Source organism: Tenrec ecaudatus, chromosome 1 (genome assembly GCF_050624435.1).
Source record: "Tenrec ecaudatus isolate mTenEca1 chromosome 1, mTenEca1.hap1, whole genome shotgun sequence".
NCBI classification, from domain to species: Eukaryota; Metazoa; Chordata; class Mammalia; order Afrosoricida; family Tenrecidae; genus Tenrec; species Tenrec ecaudatus.
The window spans coordinates 26,773,466-26,791,290 of record NC_134530.1 but is presented as its reverse complement, the minus strand read 5'-3'; the positions used below and the strand labels follow the sequence as shown (position 1 = coordinate 26,791,290).

Here is a 17,825-nt window from a genome sequence, read left to right as displayed (position 1 = left end):
AAGCTGGCAGCTTCAGGATGATGAGGAACATGATACGACCAGTGGATTCCATGGGAATGGGCCCATTGCCACACTGCATTTGCTGTAAAGTGAGTTCCTTGATCTGAAGCAATGCTATGTGGGATGCCATGCCGGTGGATTAGGCATTCTGTGAGTCCACGAATAGTAGTTTTGGCAGAAGCATCACATGCAGAGAAGGCAAATCCATATCCAGAGTAGGTGTCTATTCCAGTAAGAACAAACTCTTTCCCCTCCATGATAGACGTGGTCCTATGTAATCAACCTGCCCCTCAAATGAAACCTCTAGAGCAGACAAAGGTGTAGAGACCCCGGCTTAGGAATGGGGCGTGGGGAGTCATTGCTGCAGGGCTTTGACAGTGGGCAGTGACGGCGGCTGTCACGGTGCATATAATCTCTGCCACGGAATTCTGCATTTGGTGGTTGAAATGGCACAACTTATGTCATCTGAGGAGGCTTCAAAACATTCATGGGACAAGCTCCCTTGTATACAGATTATCAAGGAGCCCCGGTGACACAATGGTTGAGTGTCTGGGTGGCAACCAGGAGGTGGATGGTTCAAATCCACTCAGTGACTCTACGTGAGAAAGGCCTGGTTATCTGTCCCCATGCTGGTGGCAACCGACAAAACCCTATGGGACAATTCTCCTCTGTCACGTGAGGTCTGTATGGACTGGAGTCCACTCACTCGCCCCTAACAACAGCAACATGGACTTCATCAGAATAAGGCTGTTGGTGCTTTCAACCCCGCTTGGCAGTCCAGGCGGGGAAACACCAGACCTGGCATTCCAGCTGCAAGTCCACCTTGGTGTCTCCGAAAACCAGGTGCTGATGGGACTGCCCTGGTCCCACTTGGTTTCAGTCACCTGGGACCCCTGATCAGACCACCAGGCATCTGCCTTGATGTCTGTCTGACCCTTACCTAGGGACAGAAAAGCACCACTTCTCTTAACATGGATGTGGTGGAAGAACACAGTCTCTCTCAGCCACGCGCCCATGGTCTGGGCAGTGGGGTTGGTAATCATTCCATGATAAATTTTCAGAGGTGCCCTGGGCTCTGAGATCACAGGGCTGGGGAGCTTCTGTCCACCCATGTCCCCAGCATTGGCATCTCAGAATCATGGCAACCCGGGGTCTACAGGTCTTCCTTCAGTCTTACCAGGCACCCCGCAGGACCCCAAGAGTCAACCCGGGTGGTCTGACTGGAGGGCGGGGGCCACTGGGGGCTCTGAAGGTCCTGGTGCAGAAGCAGCCCACCAGCCTGTGTGTTGACTGAATGACTGATCTCAGACACGGACCTTCATCAGAGAGTGATTCTTCAGTGCGCCCAGCCCCAGTCAGTCACGCTGACCTTCGCAGATGGAGCCGCCGCTTGCTGGACCTGCCCAGTGGGCTCTGACCTGTAGCGATCCTGGGGACAGGGAAACCCAGGGAGAGCCATCTCCCTGTTGGTTGGTATGTCTGAGCCCACTGCCATGCCATTGCCCCATGGTTCTCAGCGAGGGCTCCCTCAGCTTGGCCTCAGTCTCTCCTGAAGACACGGTCCATGCACATGAGCCTAGCATCTCACCATCCTTGTCTCTAAGGAGCAATCTGGTCGCGTTCCCTCCCAGATGGACTGGTGGGTTGGTTCTTCTGGCAGCCCATGGTATATTTGACATTGTTTACCAACTCCACACACACACACACACACACACACATACACACACACACAGAGGGCACATGCATCCCGCAGTCGACTGCCGAGAGCCCACGAGGGGCCGTGGGGGAGGCTCTCCACTCCGGGAAAATGCTGGAAGCAAAGCCATGGCTAAGCGTGAGGGTCCTGGGGACTCTCACTGTCTCGGGACTAAGAACACAGGTGTGGAATTGCCCCTGGCCACCCCCTCAGGGATTCTGTAGGGGCTTCCCCTGCCCTAGTCAGGCCTTGGAGTGGTGGGGCCCTGGGCAGGTCCCTGCCCTGGGGAACAGGGAGATGGAGGGTTTCCTCATAGCCGGAGACTAGACAAGGGGCAGCAAGGACATCGAGGGAGGACAGAGGTGAGACTGACCCTGGGCAGGCTGTGGGACTTCTCGGGTGGAGGGGACAGCCAGCGGAGAGTTCGCAGTGAAGATGGGGTGGCGGCTTGGGGTGCCGGGCAGTGCTGACCTCTAGGAGCAACAGGTCCTGTGCTGAGGTCTAGGAGCCACTGGGGCACGCAGTCACCACTGGAGGGTCCCCACCTGCCTCCGTCCGGCTGCGGCTCACGGCACCTCTTCATTAGCAGTATACGCAGCGCAACGATCAACGCCAGGTCTGCTCAAGCAGTGACGAACACCATTGCTTCTCAGGACCCAGGGCAATAAGCGAAACCAGGGGTGATCGATCGCCAGCCTCGGGCTGTGCTCCGATGGCGGTGGCAGGCAGACCCACGGGGGAGGGCATGAGTGTGACTGTCATTTCTGGGGAAGGGAGTGTCTATGTAGGAAAGGGAAAGGGAAAACACAACCCCGCAGCCTGCCCCAGACACCCAGGATCATTCAAGCCTGGAGTCACTCAAGGCTCTCAGATCCACAGTGGGGTGCGGGGGCATCGTGGTCCCGGGTTCAAATCCTCACCAGTGAGTGGAACTGTGAAGCCGCCCAGATTTCGACAGAGCTTCTAGACCAGTGGTTCTCAATCTATGGTCGCTCTACCCCTTTGTGGGTCGAACGACCCTTTCACAGGAGTCGTCTAAGCCCATCGGAAAACACATTATTTCTCGTGATCTTAGGAACTGAGACACGGCTCCTCTTTCGGTCTCCAGGCAGGTTCGCCCACATGCAGACACACTGATCTGGTGAGAAAGAAGCTGTCTCAACCTTCCCACTGGCTGGCTTTTTACGCAGCATACTGTCGTAAAATGTAGCCATGTAGTTTACTGCTGTTATAGACTTACCCATGCTACCCCATGCTTCAAGACAAGATTTCATTTGTCATCAGAAATACATATTTCACGATATATAATTACATGCCATTTTTGTGATTCATCACTATGATTTAATTATGTTCAATTTGCAACAATGAAAATACATCCTGCATATCAGATGTTTACATTAGGATTCATTCATTGTGGCAATATTAGTGACGATGTAGCAACAAAAATAATGTTATGGTTGGGGGTCACCACAACATGAGGAAAGGTATTAAAGGGTCGTGGCATGAGGAAGGTGGAGAACCACTGTTCTAGACTAAAGCAAACTCAGAAGAAAGGAGGAACATGGGAGGAGAGGAGGAAACTAGTGCCCTTGGCCAGGCTCAGGGGGCGTGGAGTAGGGGAGGATGGAGGATGAATGAGTCTCGGAAGAGGGGAACTGGGAAATTCCATGCTGCGCAAAGGACCTTCCTTAGACCAATAAGGACACCTTTGACCTTGAACCTGAAAGTCACAGCTGCCTTACAAGTCCGGCCAGATCTCTCTGGTCCTGTGTTGACTCTGAGAAGCGGTTCTCCCAGCACCCCCAGAGGTGTGGCTCAGGTCACCCCCAAACTACACACGCTGCCCCAGGCCCTGTGTCTCTCCATACACCAATGGCCCAAAGCGAGCAAGACCCCTCTGCCTTATTTCTACTGACCAGCCCAGGATGAGATTCTTGTCTTCAGAGCAGAAAGTAAAGTGTTTCCATGGGGGCCTCAAGTGGCGATAAGAAAAGTCCATTTCACGTTCATTCCCAACCGCCCTCTTCTCCTGCTAGGGTGCGGGACACTGTTGGCCTATCTCTCTGCCCACACCGGACCCCAGGCCCAAAGGAGGAGCCAGGCTCCCCGCTGCCTGCAGCCCCTGGCTACCCGTCAGACAGATATGCAGATCCTCCCAAGGTTCAATGTTCTCCTGAGCCCAAATGCCATTCCTCTTTCCCAGGGAATGAGGGCCAGGGAAAACAGACTAAAATCAGCATGCTCTGATCTATGGAAAAATCAGCTACCTGGAAGAAGCACACCAGCCTGTGTGATCACAAGGTGTCGATGGGATCAGGTACCAGGTATCAAAGAACAAAATATCACATCATTGTGAATGAGGGGAGTATAGATTGGGGTTCCAAAGCTCATCTGTAGGCAACTAGACATGCCCTTACAGTAGGGTCACAGAGAGGAGACGAGCCAGTCAGGGTACAGTATAGCAACAATGAAACATTCAACTTTCCTCTAGTTCTTTAATGCTTCCTCCCCCTCCTCGTCCCTCCCCTCACTATCATGATCCCAATTCTACCTTACAAATCTGGCTAGACCAGAGGATGTGCACTGGTACAGATAGGAACTGGAAACACAGGGAATCCAGAACAGATGAACACCTCATGACCAGTGGTGAGAGTGGCTATAGCAGGAGGGTAGAGGGAAGGTGAGGTAGAAAGGGGGAACCGATTGCAAGGATTTACATATAACCCCCTCCCTGGGGGATGGAGAAGAGAAAGGTGGGTGAAGGAAGATGTGACAAAATATGACAAAATAATAATAAGATATGACAAAATTATAATAATTTATAAATTATCAAGGGTTCATGAGGTAGGGGGGAGCAGGGAAGGAGGGGAAAACGAGGAGCTGATACCCAGGGCTCAAGCAGAAAGCAAACGTTTTGAGAATGATGATGGAAACAAACAAATGTGCTTGACACAATGGGTGTATGGATGGATTGTGTTAAGAGTTATCCAAGCTCCCGATACAATGATTTTTAAAAAGGAAAGAAAAATCAGCTACGGGTGAGAGAAGAGACAGCTCCATGTACAACCAACCCGACCAGCGGCCGCCATCCCGTCGGTCCTGACTCGGATGACCCCGTGTGTGTCAGTGGACAACTGTGCCCTGCCCCCCCGGGGGGGGGTTTCAGCGGCTGGGATTTCAGAAGTAGATCACCAGGCCTTTCTTCCAAGGTCCCCCAGGAAGACTCAAAGCCCCGACTTTTCAATTAGCAGTGGGACGTCCACTGTACGTGCCACCCAGCAACACAATAGCAATCGTTCATCCACGTGTACGTGCATGTGTACATGTACATTCATGTCACATAAATGCGTATGTTGTGGTTATTATAGGCTGTCAACTCACAGTGACCGCTGTACAGCGGGACAAAGCACCGCCTGGCCTTGCACCGTCCTCACAATGGTTATGGTGAGGATATTTTATTAATGCTCATTTTATTCCCCTGCCGCAGCCACTCGGTGCCAGTCCATCTCCTTATGGCAGTGACATCATCTCCTTCACCTTGAGAGGAGGGGTGGCGTCTAGCCTGCCAATCAGGTCATAGCCAAAGAGGCTTCCTCCCTGGAAGCGGGACACACACTCTCTCTGCTCCACATTCTGGTGACAAGTCACACGAAGCTACGCTGATGGCAGCCAGAGCCCTGGAGCTGGAGAAGCCCCATGGAGAGCCGCACCAGCGCTGAGATGCTTCCACAAGACTTCCCACCCACTGGCTTGTGATCTTCCTGCTTTAGGCATCATTGCCTGTGCTGTGTGAGTCTGTAGTCGAGTTTATGGACTAGTATCTGACATCTAGGGTAATATTGGACTTACAGGCTCTAACATCGAACTTATGGACTAGCTGTGGACTGGGCAGGGATGCTTTCCTAATATACAATCACTCTTGGGTATAAAACTCGCTCTTACACATATCTGTGTCTACAGATTTCTCTAGTCAACCTGGTCAAACCCATTCTTGCTCCCTCATCCTCCACTTCACACATGTATCACTCAGAAGAAATACGCACATACATGAGCCCCAAAGTATTGTTGAAAACCCATAGAAACCTCTATTAAACTACAGTATCCACATGTGATGCCATCGTTTCTCAACACGTCCTCCATCCAGGTCTACAGACATCTGAAGGCAGTGTTTCCATCCCCCTTATCCATCCCCCTAATCCATCCCCCTAATCCATCCCCCTAGTCCATCCCCCTAATCCATCCACAGGGAGCCCTGGTGGTGCATTGGTCTGCAATCTGCAAGGCTGGCAGTTCGAAACCACCAGCAGCTCTGAGGGAGACAGACAGGGATTGTACTCCCCAAAGCAGTTGACAGTCCCAGGGGAAATTCCACTCTGACCTAGAGGACGGCTATGAATCGGTATTGACTCAATGGCAGTGCGTTGGTTTGTTTTAAACCCATCCTCAGGTAATTCTACTCTCTTCCACTGTGGTGTCTTTTTTTAAAATTGTCTTTGACTCAGAGGAATAAAAAGAAGTCTTAAGGGGCAAGATCAAGGTTGTAAGGTGGATAGGGTAAGATTTCCTGACAAAATTCTCATGGAGGGGCCTTGTGACCCTTGAATAAGGAGCAAGTCTGTTGTCATGATGGAGGGGGTGGGGTGGGGGGAACATCCTGGGGTGTGACTTCCCTGGCCTTTTCCGCACTACTACAGTTTTCAGAAGTCTTAAACACTTCTTCACAATAGGCGCTGTGATCGTGTTGGGTCCTTCCAGAAAAAGGACTCTATCAAGATGCTCTATCAAGACGACTCCTTTGGAATTCCATAGAACAGCCTCCATCACCTTCTGTGCTGGCCTCTGCCTTGGACTGAACTGGGTCAGCAGATTTCCATGGAAGCCACTGTTTTGACTGGATCTTTCTGACGGCGCCCAAATGAGACTAAAGTGGCCCCGGTGGCGTAGTGGTTACACCGTGGGCTGCTAACCTCCAGGTCAGTAGTTCAAAACCAGCAGCTGCACCATGGGAGAAAATGGGGCTCTCAACTCCCATAAACAGTTAAGTCTCAGAAACTCAAGGGGCAGTCCTGCCCTGTCCTAAAGTGTCATTCTGAGTCAGCGTTGAGAATGAGACTAAGGCCGATGTATTCCTGAGAGGGCTTGTCTGCAGGAGAGATGAGTGAAAACAAATTCTGTGTGGAATCAACCCACATATGTACGGAATCCTGGTAGCTAATGCCTTTTGGGCTATCCCTGGGTGTGTGTGGAGGTGAGCTCCGTCAATAAGCTTCCCCTTATCTTCTTATTCTATTCCCTACAGACTTTTTACAGCCCCGTGCATGCTCAAACACACATGCACGCATGCACACGCAGGCACACACATGCACACCTCAATTATCAGTATGGTTAGGTTCAAAGACTAGGTCATTCTATAAAAACCAACACTGGGCAAAACCAGCGGAAGGTCACAATAGACCACACAATGGAGGATGATTACATCATTAGGCAACAGCCCAACGGCAACGTGGCATAGCTGCCAGCCCATGGAGAATCCTGGCCCAGCCAAGATGACACAGGACCTTCTCCATCACGGCCAGCCTCACTCTCGCTTTGCGCCTCCTTGTTTGCTACTGCCAGGCATGCCGCGTCCGTGTGCCACATAGATGGTAGACTTTTAAAGCTGTGGCTGTACATGTGGAATCTTGGGCGATGAGACAGTCGCTAGGTGAGGAAAAGGCGGTGCATAAGGTATGCAGGGATGAATGTCCATTGGGAGTCCATCGCACTGCACAGACGTCCGTGGCCCCGGGGCACCTTTCCTCTTTTTTCCTTTTTTAGGGAAAGCAGCTCTTTTTTTGCTCATCATTCACACCCCCAGTGTGGATGCGCGGCGGGCTGCAGCAGACACCCCATCCCTACACCTGCCGAGGGGCAGGCCACCTTTCATTCCTGGTGCAGGGCAGCACCTGTCACAGCTGCTGTGACACCTGCCAGACCTGGGTCCTCGCAAGCTCCCTGCTGCACATGATCAGGAAGCAGCTACACCAAACAGGCAGCCAGGGCCACTCCCAGCACCCGGTACCCACTCCCCACCAAGTCCCTGCACCCGCCTCTCTGCGCCACCCCCCCCCCCCCCCCGCAGCCCCCGCCTCCCACACCCAGAGCTGTGCAAAGTGCCAATCCAATTGCAGGCGCAGCCCTGACCCAGTCGGCCTCTGTAACTGGTGCACGTTGTCCAAGACGTTCCCAAAAGGCTTGAGTAGGGAAGGCTTTACAAAAGCATCTCTACAGAGTGCACGGAGTTGGCCAGTGCGCAATGTTGTGTTCCAACAGCGCCCACATCGCATGCCACCTACTTCACAGAACGAGTGGACAGTCAGGATGCCTGCTTGCATCTGTGTTCTAGGATCATCCTGGTGCTTGCTCATGGGCCGGCTCTGGGCAGGCCTGGCCCCCAGCAGTCCTTACGGTGGCCCTCTGCTTTGTAACAGGTGGTCCCCCAACTTACAACAGATTCCAGTTCATGAAGAATTTCATCTAGGGGGGGTGTTTAAAAAATATCTCCTTGGTATCTCTTAATATTATGTACTCCTTACACGGTGGCACTGTAAAATCAGGCTGTACAGAGCACCTTCGTGAATTTTCTGACAAGAGAGTGCATCTCCATCCCCAGGATTAATTCGGATGATCCAGGACCCTCCCCAAGTGGAGCTATCAGCACAACTGACCAAACACCAAGATCTTCCATGTCCTTATGGACCTTTGTGTGTGTGTGTGTTCTCGAATGCATGTATGTATTGAATTAGACCTGTAAGTTGATGTGTAATGTCTCCAAACCCCCAAGACAAATAAAGGTCAGATTTATTAAGATATTGATAATAATAAAAGGCAACAATACCAAAATGAATCAAAAGAAGAAGAGGTTATTTGACATACGCCAGAACAGACATAGGACAGAGCCATTGGATCAGAACCCCATGGTACGCGGGGCACACCTGTATTTTAGTGGTTATGCAATGGAGCTGTTAGCCACAAGGTCAGCAGTTTGAACCCACCAGCCACTCTGCTGGAGAAAGATGAGGCTCTCTGTTCCCATCCAGAGTGACACACTTGGTAACCCAGCAGGGCAGTTCTAGTCTGCTCTGTTCGACAGGGTCACAGTGAGTCGGAATTATCTCCATGCAGTGAGTTCATTGATTTGTTTGTTTTTAAAGTCTGCTTCCAGACAGCGGTGGTCCTGCAGTAGAATTTCCATCTCCCACCTGGGAGGCTCAGGTGTGATTCCCAACCCAGGTGCCTCACTGTCTCTTCCTGAAAGCTGGAGAGGTTTCAGCGGAGCTTCCAGACTAAGACAGGCTAGGAAGCAAAGTCTGGGGACCAGCCCAGGAGAACCGTGGTTCTCTACGGTGTGGTCGCCAGTCCACGTGGGAAGGGTAGACCCGGGCAGTGGTTCCTTCTGAGGGCTGGACCGTCCTGCACCAGGGCTGCCTGGAGGGAAGTGGGCCATCCCATGCTCCTGGGGGTGGGAGTAGAGGGCATCTTCAAAGACACGTAGGCAGCAATGGCTGGGCTGGTTAGACCCACCTTATTTGTGTTAGGGGGCCAATAGGTGTCCCTGAGCCTGCCTGGGTGCCCGCTGAAGACCAGGGCATTGGAGGCCTGTCCTACACTCACCACTCCTAATCTGCAGGCCTGGTCTGCAGTGTTAAGAAGTTAAGACCCACTGACGGGAGACCAAGGGTGCTGCTGGCTGAGAACGGGGTTGCAGTGAGCCCACTGGCCCCCTACCCTGCCTTTGCACAGCAAGAAAGGGGGGCGCGGCACCACAGCCCAGCAGCGGGAATCTGTTTCTTGAAGACTCCTTTGAAGGCAGCCGTAAAAGCAAATCGCTTTTCCTGAAAGACCACATCTACTCACTCCACACAAATGTGAGTTCAACAAATTTGGGGGTGTCTGCTTCCTCCTTGGCTACTTCCTGAGGGGTGGCTCCCAGCCCCAGTGGCTGGCGGGAGGTGGACAAAGGCCAAAGGTGGACCCAAAGGCAGCAGTGAGTGAGAGGACACATGGCCTGGTGAGATAACGGCGCGCGCCTCTGCAGCGCCCCTGGAGGGCATTGGACGGAGGGCAAATATTCCTGAGGGCTGGCCTGAGAGGTGGCCACTGGGTCTTACTCAGGGGACAAAGCCCGCTGCAGAAACCTGAGGCTTGCCCCAGCATGAGGACGTCCCTGCTGGCACTCGGGAAATCAATACCCCTGCAAAGTCAACAGCAAGGCAGATAACGCCCCCAGCCTGCCCGCACCAGGCCTGGCACCAGCCAGCACCCGCGATACGGGCCCTTTCTTTTTAAAAAGGCAAACAGGACCATGTATCGGAGAGGCAAGGGCAGCGTCAGCTCAAGGTCACCGCTGCTGCCACCTGGAGGAACCTCTGCCCTTTCACCCTGGAAGTGCTCTCCGGATGAGATGGTCCCAGACATTTCAGAGGTCCAGACACACGCCCTTGAGTTCCCCTGCTGCACACCTAGCAGAGGGGTGGGGGTTGGGGTCCAGACTGGCCGCCTCTGCAAAGTCAATTCCATTTCTCCCAGTCAAACACACTTAGCTGTCACGGTCTTTGAAAAATGCTTTCCTCCGGCCCATCAGGAGCCACCCTATGGGCCATAAAAGAGGGGCAACATGCCCCAGACAGGCCGTGGCTGGACAACCTTCCCCTACAGCACCCCCTCCACCTTCCCACCCCACCTCAGCCACTCTGCTCTCAAGGTGACCCTCAACTTGCATGTGTCTGTTTGTTGAGCTGTGACGCCCACCTTGCAGGACTCTCCAGAACTCCCGCCGGCCCACACATCTGTCCCCTTGGCCAACTCGACCACCTCCTGATAACCAGCTAGCACTTTGAACCCACAGTGGCTGAGCCTGAGCCTGGAAGTCGAGAGCTCCTGGCTCTCCCTGTGTCCACTTACCAGGAGCATTAGGTGCCCTAGTTCCTACCAGGGAAAGTCCAGAGGATTCTACCCCTCAGGGACCCAGGAGACACACTTACCTGGGACCCCACCATGCCTCAGGTATTAGTATATCATCCCTTTCTGATGGCCCTGGGAGGGGCTTGTAGGGGACACTCAAAGGCTGCTGGGGTGTCTCCAGGCCTCCAAGTTCCTACAGAGGAAGGCCAGAGTGCACAAAGTATCTCCAGCACTGTGCAGGCGCCAAAGGGCAAGCCGTGAAGCCCCGTGAGGCAGGTGGAAGACAGGCCTGCCTTTCTTCCTAACACTGGAGTGCAGGCCAGTTTGAGGGCTCTCCCCACAGCCACCCAATGGTTGGGAGAGGTGACCAGGCCAGATCCAGGACGCCTGTCCTGACTCCAACGCTCACTGCTCAGGCCCAGGCTCCTCTCCCCTCCCCGGGGACTTTTGCTTCTTCTTGGAACTGACCTCCACCCCAGCCCTTCTGAAGGTTGTGAAACATGGCCAGAAGGAAGCTGGGTTGGCTTCTGCCTTTTCGGCTGTGGCTGAGTCCTGCCCCAAACCTAGGCTGTGTGGGGTCGGTAAAAAGGCCAGTCCAGCGAGGAAGCATGATTGTGGGGGCCTCTCAGGCCCAGGAAAGACCCTCAGAGGCCATGGAGTTGGTTGAGATCTGGAGTGCTGTGGGTCCAGCTCAGCGCCGTCCAGGTGGGGGAGGCTGGGGACACAGCATCACCTCTCACTTCATGGGCCTCCTCTTCTAGTCCCTCCCCACCCGGCCAGTCAACCAGCCACAGGGATCACAGAGCTATCTAGACCACCAGGACTCGTGAGGGGAATCTAAACAGCAGGAGGAGCCCGGGAGGCATCCTGGGTCATGGGTTGGGCTGCTAACCACCAGGTCAACAGTTCGAATCCACCAGCTGCTCCACAGGAGAGTGCTGAGGCTTTCTGCTCGTGTAAAGATGTTCAGCCTGGGAAACCCACAGGGGCAGTTCCACCCTGTCCTGCATGAGATGGGCTTGCCCCTCACACAAATCCTCAAAGGGCCACTCCAGGGGTCTGTGGAAACCTCTTAGCAAACCTTCTGCCCTAGGCAGAACACCCACGGGAATGTTCTAGAAGCAGCCCCATGTGGCTCAGGCCTGGAATGAAGACCCAGAGGCAGACCCTGGTTCCCGGAGACTCGCCCCATGTTCCCAGGCCATCTGCTCTCTCTCCCCCTACCCCTGTCAGACCTCCCCGCCCCCCCTCCACCCCCTCCCACCCCTGCCACTGCCATCTTAGCACAACAGGTCCCCAAGGCAGGCAGCGGGGATGGCTGAAGACATGAGCTCATTAAAGACACATTTCCAGGAAGAGAGCTGGACAGCGCAGCCTGGGGGGTAGCCGGGCGTCCGCCAGGACCGCCAATGTTTTCTGAGTCTTGTAATGTAAGCTACAGGATAAAATAAGCCTGGGAAACGTGGCATTCCAATGCTCTCTCCAACCGACCGACTGGGCGCCCGCCCCAGGGCAGTGGCTGCTGGGGCCTGCTTTATAAATAGATGACACCGGAGATAAACGGCCTGGCGTGGGTGATGGAGCACGCCCGGCGGCGACGCAGAACGCTCACCTCCCATCCGAAGTCCGTCTCCTTCAGCGTGGGCCGGGGCGCCACCATGTAGGGGCCGAACCGCTCCCCAACTTCCATCTTCTTCTTGGCCCAGATGCCCAGGCCGGCCCCGGGGATGGAGGACTCTCGGAGCTCGAAGTCCGGCGGGATGGGGATGTCCTCAGGGATGTAGACGGGGGCCTCGTAGGGCGAGCCCTCCTTGGGGGTGAAGTCCTCGCTGGTGGGGAACGGGGAGGGCGGCCCCATGGGGATTGGGGACATGATGCTGTCTTCTGTCTCGTCCCCAGCACTCTCTCCGGTCAAGAGGTCCGGGTCGGGCTCATACATGTTATTTACAATGTCGCCGTCACCTGAGGAGAACAATACACAGCGTCTCAGGTTTTGCAGCAAAACCTTGTCCAGCACATGGAACCCAGGGACAACCCCCCACCCACCCACCCAAGAGGCATGGGGTATAACAGGAACTGAGAGCAATCGGCGGCCAGCGCATCCCAGCCCACTCTCTGCCCGGATGACACTCGGAGCAGAGAAACAGTACCTCCCCGTCCAAGGGCCCCTGGGAGCAGCACATTCAACTGCTACAGTCCCCACCGTTGACAGCTGCCCACAGCCCAGTCTTCACTCAGCCTCCACCTGCCCACCGCCAGCACGTGGAGGCTCGTTGGGTAGTGCGACACAGGAAGTTATGTCACCTCTACACCAAACACCAGTGTGGCACGCAGGTGTCTGCTGAGCTTCCGGTCTCAGACAGCCTCCTGCAGAGGCCCCCGTGAAAAGCCCACTGGTGACCACAAAACGTTATCTGATCACATGCCGGATGGTGGGCCCCTCACATCAGAGGCCACTCCACACGCAGAGGGGCGACGATCATTGATGCGAGCCCCCCTGTGGTGGCAGAGAGGGCACGGGCAACAGCTCTTTCTTTGGACGTGAGGGCACTGATAGAGCAAAGCCAGAGGGCACCACGCAGCATGGCAGGCTTACTGAGAAACTGTCACCTCACTTCTTCCCCAGGGCTTGCTTTCCAGGATTGCAGTTACCCGGAGTCAGCACGGCTCGGAAACTGCTTCAACTGTGCACCACTGTGAGCCGCGTGATGGGATCCTGATCCTCCCTGAGCTGGCTCCCACCTCTTCTACTGGGCAAGCATTTAGAAAACACAGTTGGGTGAATGAATGCCTGTGCCATGCCCTGCTGGCATCCGATGGGTGAAGGCTATGTGCCCAGGGCACCCGGGGCACCTGTTACAGGAGCACACAGGAAAGAGCATGGCATACAGAGTTCAATGTGATTCATCATTCCAGGCACCCTCTGAGGATAAGGGGGCAGGGGCCAATGTTCCAGGGGCCCTGGTGACCTAGTGGTTACACATGGGCTGCTACTCCCAAGGTCAGCAGTTTGAAACCACCAGCTGCTCCTCGAGAGTGACAGTTGTGGAGACCCAGAGGGCAGTTCTACCTTGTCCTGCAGGGCTGCTGAGTCGGCATCGAGCAAACGGCAGTGGGTTGAGTTGAGTTGTTGGGTTAATGCTCATGGAGGCAGGAGTCAAGAAATCACTTGCCCACTGCCCTGGGCGACACTACTGCCCAAGACCTCTTTAGAGCATTGAAAAGCCAGGATGTTACTTGGAGGACTAAGGGGCACCTGGCTCAAGCCATGGTATTTTCTATCGCCTCCTGCGCAGGTGAGAGTTGGACACTGCGTAAAGATGGAAGAAGAATCGATCTCTTTGAATAGCGATGCACATTGAAAATCCATGGACCGGCAGGAGATGAGACAGATGGGACTTGGAAGAAGTCCAGCCAAAAGGCTCCTCCGAATCCAGGATGAGGAGACTTCCTCTCACCGTGGAGACCAGTCCCTGGAAAGGGACCCAGTGCTCGGGGAAATCGAAGGGCAGTGAGAACTGGAAGAAATTCATGGAGAAGGATCTCACAGTGGCTGCAGCGATGGACTCAGCACGGCAGCCACTGGGAGGAGGCACGGGGTCCCTGTGAGTCAGGTCTGACCTGATGACACCTCAAATTTACAGCACATGAGTCAGCTGCTAGGCTAGGCTGGAGGCGTGAGGCTACCCTGAGTCAATTCAGAAGTTGGCGGCAGCCCTGCGGTGAGCAAGCCTGCTGTGGCCATTGTCCAGCAGCGTGTGGCTCTGTCTGCCTGGGATGAGACAGAGAAACAGCGCCTCTAGGTCAAAGGGTCCCCAGGACCAGGTCACATCTGAGCCACACTGTGGTCAATTCTCCCAGCCTTCCACACTTGCCCCCCACCCAACCAGGCAACGCATGCTTCACAGACTACAGTCCAGGGTAGACACGACGTGCGCCCATACCGGAAAGCCAAGCAAACCCATGTGGCTTGTTTGACGAGGTTACTTGATTTATTTGGGGAGGTCTGGAATGGAACGTCCCCTCTCTCTGAGGTCTTCCCACATCAACCAGATGGGCTCATGACAGTCAGCAGGAGCGGGAATTGTCTGTGGGCACGGAGGGGGTGAGACACGTGGTCTAGGAAAGGGCAGGGAGACCAAACCTCTGAGGACGCGCTCACTGCCCGCGTGGATGCCAACTCATAGCAACCCTAGAGGTTCGGGTAGAACTGCCCCCGTAGCTGTCAGAGACCGTAGCTCTTGACAGGAGGAGAAAGCCTCGTCTTTCTCCTAAGGACGGGCTGGTGGCTTTGAACTGCTGACCTCGCGGCTTGCAGGCCAACAGGTAACCACTATGCTACCAGGGCTCCTCTGGGAAAGCAGGGAATAGGCTTTAAAAAGGCAGAATGTCACTTGTGCTCCTAGGAAGACACCCAGATGGACTGCAGACAGGTGCCCTGCCAAGGATGCCCAGGCACGTTCACCACAACACTACTCTCAGAGCCAGTGCGGGCAGTAGCCCAAGTGCCCCAATGTGCAGATGGATAACCACATGTGGTCTAGCCACACATGGGGTGTTCCTCAGCTACTGAGCAACGGCCGCTGCTGTGGCTGAGCAGTGTTTCACCATATGGATAGACCACCTGCATCTGTCCTCTCTGCCGGAAGATGCTGGACCTGCTTCCACCTGGTGCAGGCCACCCCACACGTGGTTGTTGCAGACCCAGTAATGAGTGAATCACGCTATCCATGAACGGCCGTGGGCGGTTGGGTGCCACGGGTCATGCACGATCCACGAGATGCAAAGGATATTGGCGGGGAGGGGGGCAGGGGAGCTCAGAGAGGGATGGTCAGTGGGTATGGGCCTCATTCAGGGGCCATGAGCATGTCCTGAAACAAGGAGAATATTCTGGACCTCCACAGAGGTGGCAGCCACACTCACCACATCCTGACGGTACTAGGTACCCCATGGCGGTTAGTTGGAGAGCAAGAGGTTCATCCCAATATTTGAAAGAATTTTAAGAGAGGGAAAGGAGGTGCAAAGGGACTGGGGTGGGGTGTGAGCAGGGGGCATGACACTGGCAGGCTGGCTCCACCATCACGACCTTCTCTGGATGCTTCAGTGCCAGTCCCGCCCACAGTCTTAGACCTGAATGCTGGCCAAAGGGAATCCAGCAGTTTGTGGTCACTCTGGCCCCTGCCTTGAGCCCCTTCCCAAAGGATGGCACCCTGAGGTGAGCAGGAGACTAGGCAGGAGAAGGTAAGTCCCGGGGGAAGGAGGAGGAATGACTTCAGGTGCCTTGCAAACAGATCAGTCGCAGACGTCACAAAGTGTTTTCTTCCCAAAGAAACCCAGTGGGGAGAGGAGGGGGTGGAAGAAACACTAAAGCACTGGGGGGATAGCGCTGATGTCATCGATCCACAGTCACAGAAGCCATGCTTGTGTCTCAAGTGGCCAACGGCTCCTGAGAGCCTTTCACAAAGGGTGCCGCAGTGCCCACCGCACCTGTGACTTGCCCCGCCCGAAGGTGTGGGGCTGTTTGGAGTGAAAGCACACCCCGGGAACCTCGCTGCACGAGAGGTGCACAACGGCGGACTGGGAGCAGGACTTAGCCTGCCTTCTTATCATTTGCAAGTGGAAACGGCTCTGTGCTCACAATGTCAGGCTGGGGCCGGGCTCGGGACAAAGCACCCAACTCCTCCTGTTGGCCCTGGATGCCTGGCTTCCAAGACAGTTGGGGAGCGGGGTTGTGCTGCGAGGGCAGGCAGGATTCGCCCTCCCCCCACCCCTGCCCGAACCCCATGTGCACATTCTTCTCTGCTGCTCCTCTTCCTGCTTGCAGCACGCTTCCCCATCCCCCCACCTAGACCAGCAAAATGATGCTCTCTGGGCAGGTTGAATTGACTGGCCGAGCAAACCGCTTTGCAGGGCAAGGCCGTGTTGCCTGTTGATTAAAGGAAGGGCCGTGGCCTCCATCCTGCGGTGGCTGGGGTCAAGTGGCTGCCTGCAGCCTCCAGGAACAAGCCTGGGGGTCCCTGGAGCTCACTGCTGGGAGCAGGTGACAGTGCATCCTTCCAGGGGAGTGGACGGGAAGGGAGACCGCCTTAGTGTGCAGAAGGCAGTGGGAACTGAAGTGCAGCACAGGTCCGGGTTGAGGGGCTGGGGCCCTGCGACGCACTGAAGAGCCCCCGACCCGCCCCACGCCCCCACACAAACTGCTCTAATCTTGGAGCCCCAGCTGAAGCCAAGGGGACTGGTGCAAAGGTCGGCTTGACTCCCCTCCCCATGAACCCACAGAAGATGGCCCCCAGGAGGGTCAGCCTGGATGGGCACGAGTCTCAGGGACACCCCATGGGGTACCCAAGGCTGGCCGCGACTCCTCCCAACCAAGGATGTCAACTAGGCTGACTGGCCCTGTAAGATGGTCTCCTCCCCACCAGACTCTGAGATGGCTAGCCCAGCCAGGCACAGGTTCCTGCAGCCCCAGTCCTACACTGGGCAGTGTTTTCAGAAGGTTACCCCCAGTCTGCCTGCCCCCAGCACAGGGTCCCCTCCCCAGGCCTCCCTCACCAGTGAGCAGTTCAGTCTGCAGGGTGGGTGCCCAACAACGGGTGGGTCTCTCTGAGCACCCCACTCTCTGGAACCATGGAAACGGGCAGCTGAGGCAAGACTTCCGATTGGAACCCAACCTTGCAGCTCGCTCATGAAGGACAGATGGACAAGCAGGAAGGAAGAAGGAGGGAGGTGACCTTGCCGTGGCCTGGAAGGGCCTGGTCACTATCCTGTGTTTGGTGAATGAGGGGCCAGGCAATTAAGAGAACAACTCGGATCCAAACCAACCCAGATGCCACTGGGTCCATTTCCAGTTAAGGCAACATGTACGCACCAGAGTAGAACAGTGCTCCACTAGCGGGGCTCTGGGGCCAGCTGTGGGAGGCGGTTGCCCGGCCTTTCTACTGCATGACCTCCTTTCAGTTAGCCACAGAGCACATTAGCTGGTTGGCAACCAAGAATGCCAAGGAGTAGCGGACGCGCAGAGTGACCCCTCCCTCCAGATTCCTTCTCCCTCAGTCTGGTGGCTTAGAAGAGGGGGGCGGGTAGCTGTAAACATTGAAACGGACTTGGAGTCTTTAGCAACAAACAAGTTCATCTCAAACAAACCAGCCCAAAAGAGCAAGTCCCCACACGATGGCTGCCCAGCACT

The 17,825-nt window shown here is 55.1% G+C and overlaps 1 protein-coding gene across 3 annotated transcripts in view; it reads right to left on the bottom strand.

The window, feature by feature from the left end:
- Positions 1-17,825, bottom strand: part of PRDM16 (PR/SET domain 16) — a 379,959-nt gene that overhangs the window by 251,312 nt on the left and 110,822 nt on the right. For all 3 annotated transcript variants that reach the window (XM_075550289.1, XM_075550278.1, XM_075550299.1), the window contains exon 2: positions 12,252-12,601. In XM_075550289.1, coding sequence (XP_075406404.1) covers positions 12,252-12,601 — 350 coding nt within the window. The remainder of the gene's footprint in view (positions 1-12,251; positions 12,602-17,825) is intronic.